Raw genomic sequence first — 3,593 nt, 5'->3', positions numbered from 1 at the left:
TATAAAAGATGCAAACTACAATTTGATTGTAACTTGTTCTTCGTTTTGGGAACAACACTTGACCATTTGTTAAATCTGAAAAGGTATGTGTTTAGAAATATCTGCCTAGTGAGTCAGCACCAATTCCTCAGATCTCAGCATGGCTTGACAAGTCACAATCAAATTTGACTGCACTGTCAAATACAATAATCCACTGTGGTAACACAGCTGAAAAAAGATAACACCAACTCCCTGGTCAAGCCATTTAATAAAGAGGTTCAGGCAGCCAGTGCCACACCAGCCTCCCCCACATGCCCATACTTATGTATTTTCTGATCACAAACATTAACTATGAGTAATAGGCGTAGTGACTGGCTGTTGCTGGAGGAATACAACAGGGTGTTTCAGCCACAGCAATGGCCAGCTTGTGGCAAATGCTTCCTGTCACATTCTTTAAGTACTGCTGATACTGTTCTCTACAATTCAATCAAAAAAAACCAACTGAAAAGTTTTAAGTACTTTATTGATAGAATACCATGCAGAGTCCACCAACCACTTAACAGTTCAGAGCCTAGCCACGTATTCCCACATGTGAAATTAAGATCCAATCTTTTCTTCATTTCAGTATGGACTCTTCACTTGCTAGGAGGGAAATAAAAACATATGTAGTTAGGACTACTAGTCACTCCCATGCAGTACTAAAACATGCAAAGCATAGTGGGATCAAAGGCTACCTTTTAAGTATGCCATTTCTGTCTAGACAGTTTTTATGGTTCCTGCTTATTCAACAGAAGTGTACTTCATTGCTTTGGGGTAAAGGCACTTTTCTGTCTTACTCATTAGTAAATGACAGTTTTCTGAGCTGACAATTTGAATGAGGCCAGAAAAAGCTATCATTACAGATAGATCCAGTTACCCATCTTCAAAGAACAATCTTCAACAACTGCATTGCACTAAATGAAGTTTTAACAATTGCTTTTCTAACAGGAAAAATCACACCAAAAGCACCGTTGGGAAAGCAGAACAGTCATCTGTGTGCCTCTTTTAAATATACTAAACATTCTAAAGAAACAAGCACAGAATTCCATTATTAAGTGAAGTAGCAACATGGTAGTACAGCCTCTTATCTCCAAAAATACAAAAAGTTTCAGCTAAACTTCAAAACATCCAAAAGACCCATTTATTTAGTCCATGACCAATGGATACTATATATTTAAGACTGTAAAACAGCTGTGCAAAATAGCTCTATCTCTAGTAAGTGATACAATTCACCAACTTGCACATTTGATTTTATATGTCTAGTTCATTTAATTTTACAGGTTTGTTCAATCTTAAGTCTTGTTTAGAACAATGCAAATGTCACTACTTCCAAGGATAATAGTTACTAAGTGTGTAGCAGCACCATGAACAGCTTGAGTTATTAATTTTCTTCAAGTTCTGCTTAACTGTAAGTCCACCTAAAAAAACCTAGGTGAGTTTAAGCTAGAGGGGAGGAATCCTCTGTTAGAAATGCACAGGGGACCCAAAAAATAATCTTAAGGACAAGGCAAAGCATGCTGCAGCAGGAATACTATAGAGTAGAAGGGAATGAGAAAAAAACCAGTACTAATCCCAGTTGATCACCTTCAGCATATTCCCTCTACATGAGAGATACAAAAAATTATGTTGACCTCTAATACTACACTAGTAATACCACTTAAAAGTTTGAGTGCAATTACAAGCAGTTGCCTACAACTTCTGGTTTAGGTCAGGCACATTTTTAAGATTTTGATATTGCATGGAGTAAAGGGATTTTCTGCATCCAGCTGAATAAGGGACACCTGGACACAGTTAATATACAGTTCCAGTTATTCCTCATAGAATAACCATCAGCTTGTAGCAGTTTGTTTTCTTAGCAGAAATCCAGATAACCATTTAACAAGTCCTGCTCAGCTGCAAAAGTGTTTTTAACCCTTCCTCTACTGATGCTTACATTTTGAAGAGCTTGTCAAACAGCAGTACTATTTACCTTTCACATAACCCTAACCACTGTGCCACAGACCCACACAGGTCTTCAGCCCACTGACTGTAAGCCTAAATTTCCCCTAAAAACACTGCAGTAAAACATCAGTCCACCTGCAAGCCAGTGGGCATGCTTTGGCATAGGATGCGTAAATTACACCGAGGGACTACCTTCTGCAAGCTCTTTTGCAATCCGCTCAAGTTCTTCACGTTTCTTTTTCTCTTCAGCCTCTACTCTTCTCTCTTCTTCAGCAATAGGCTTTAGGTAGTCTGTCATGGACACATTTGCTTTAAAACACAGTTCCTAGAACCCAGCACCTGCTAGCTCACTCGAAAAAGAAAACCGCTTTGCAGGCACAAAGGCACAATTGCTGGTTTGACGTAACCCATTCGTACGGCAAGCCCCTCTCTGAGGACCACCTCGGCAAGGCCTGGGCAGCTCCTGCTGCAGCGGGGAGGGGGGCAATGGCGGCCGGGCCCGCGGCTGCGCGGCCCGCACCGCCCCCCTCAAGGTGCCCTTGTGGGCCGCGCGGGGGAGGGGAAGAGGCCGCCCGGGGCGCCGCACTCACCGTATCGCTTCTTGCCGTAGATCATCCCCACCAGCAGGGCCGAGTACCGGGTGAACTGCGGGAGACAGAGACAAGGACGCGCCCTTCGCTCAACTCACACGCACCGCCAGGCCAGGCCAGGCCAGGCCAGGCCCGACCCGGCCCGGCCCGCCCCAGCCCAGCCAAGCCAAGCCGCCGCCCGCCCCGTCGAAGCCACCGGTGGCCGGCCACCCCCCCGCCCCAGAGCGTAGCGGGGGAGCCGCCCGCCGCTCTCACCTTGATGAGCGGCGAGACCTGCACCGGCGGGATCATCCTGGAGGCAGCAACGGCGGCGGCCGGAAACAACGCCTGCAGAGCGGTGGCGGGGCGGAAAGAGGACAGAGCTCCGCCCAGCGGGGGCGGGGCTACCGTAGCACAGCTCCCGTCAGGGCGGCGGTGGGAGGCGACCGGCTCGTGAACCGTTTTGGCCGTCCAGCGCCGGATTTCAGCATCTGGTCGCACGTCATCCCGGAGCGAGGAGCCCTCGCGTCACACAGTGGACCGTGCTCCTGCCCCCATGACGGAAGAGGGAGGGCCCGTGCCCGCGGCCGCCGCGGGAGGGAGCGGGCTCGCAGGAGTCGGTGCCCCGCAGCCAGTGGCAGCGGCGGTGGGAGCTGCCGGCGCCGCCGCCCTCCCGCGCCGCTGCCCCTCGAGCAGCTGATGTCCGCAGGGGCGGTGAAGGGCCGGTGGGGGGCCCGGGCGGAGGGCCCGCTCTCCTCTCTGCGGGCGCCGGTCCCCGAGAGACGGCGGCAGCAGCGCTTGACGCGGCTGATGTGGAGGGCGAGGGAGCCGGCAGCAAAGACCACGAAGTATATATACACCCCGCTGCGTTGGTTCCTCAACCTTGACAAAGTCATGTTGTCATCTGCCGGGCAGCTAACAAACCCGGATCACGTTTCGTACTCATAAAATCGAGGAGTCTGAGTCTTCGCTGACTGCTCATTAGTGCCATCTTTTTCAGATCCTCGTGTAAAGTTAAACATAGGCAGCGAAGGGGTAAGGAAATGACTGTTAAAACTCCCTGGA

General features: G+C 49.2%; 1 protein-coding gene across 1 annotated transcript; it reads right to left on the bottom strand.

Moving 5' to 3' along the window:
- Window positions 1-484: 484 nt before the first annotated feature.
- On the bottom strand, window positions 485-2,921 carry ATP5ME (ATP synthase membrane subunit e). Its single transcript, XM_049796406.1, has 4 exons — window positions 2,805-2,921; window positions 2,550-2,604; window positions 2,152-2,250; window positions 485-621 (listed from the first exon to the last, which is right to left on the bottom strand). The coding sequence occupies exons 1-4, from the start codon at window positions 2,838-2,840 to the stop codon at window positions 596-598; spliced, it is 216 nt and encodes a 71-aa protein (XP_049652363.1). The 5' UTR covers window positions 2,841-2,921; the 3' UTR covers window positions 485-595.
- Window positions 2,922-3,593: the final 672 nt, after the last annotated feature.

This window comes from Accipiter gentilis, chromosome Z (assembly GCF_929443795.1).
Source record: "Accipiter gentilis chromosome Z, bAccGen1.1, whole genome shotgun sequence".
In the NCBI taxonomy this organism is placed as follows: Eukaryota; Metazoa; Chordata; class Aves; order Accipitriformes; family Accipitridae; genus Astur; species Astur gentilis.
This window is presented reverse-complemented; position numbering and strand designations above follow the sequence as displayed.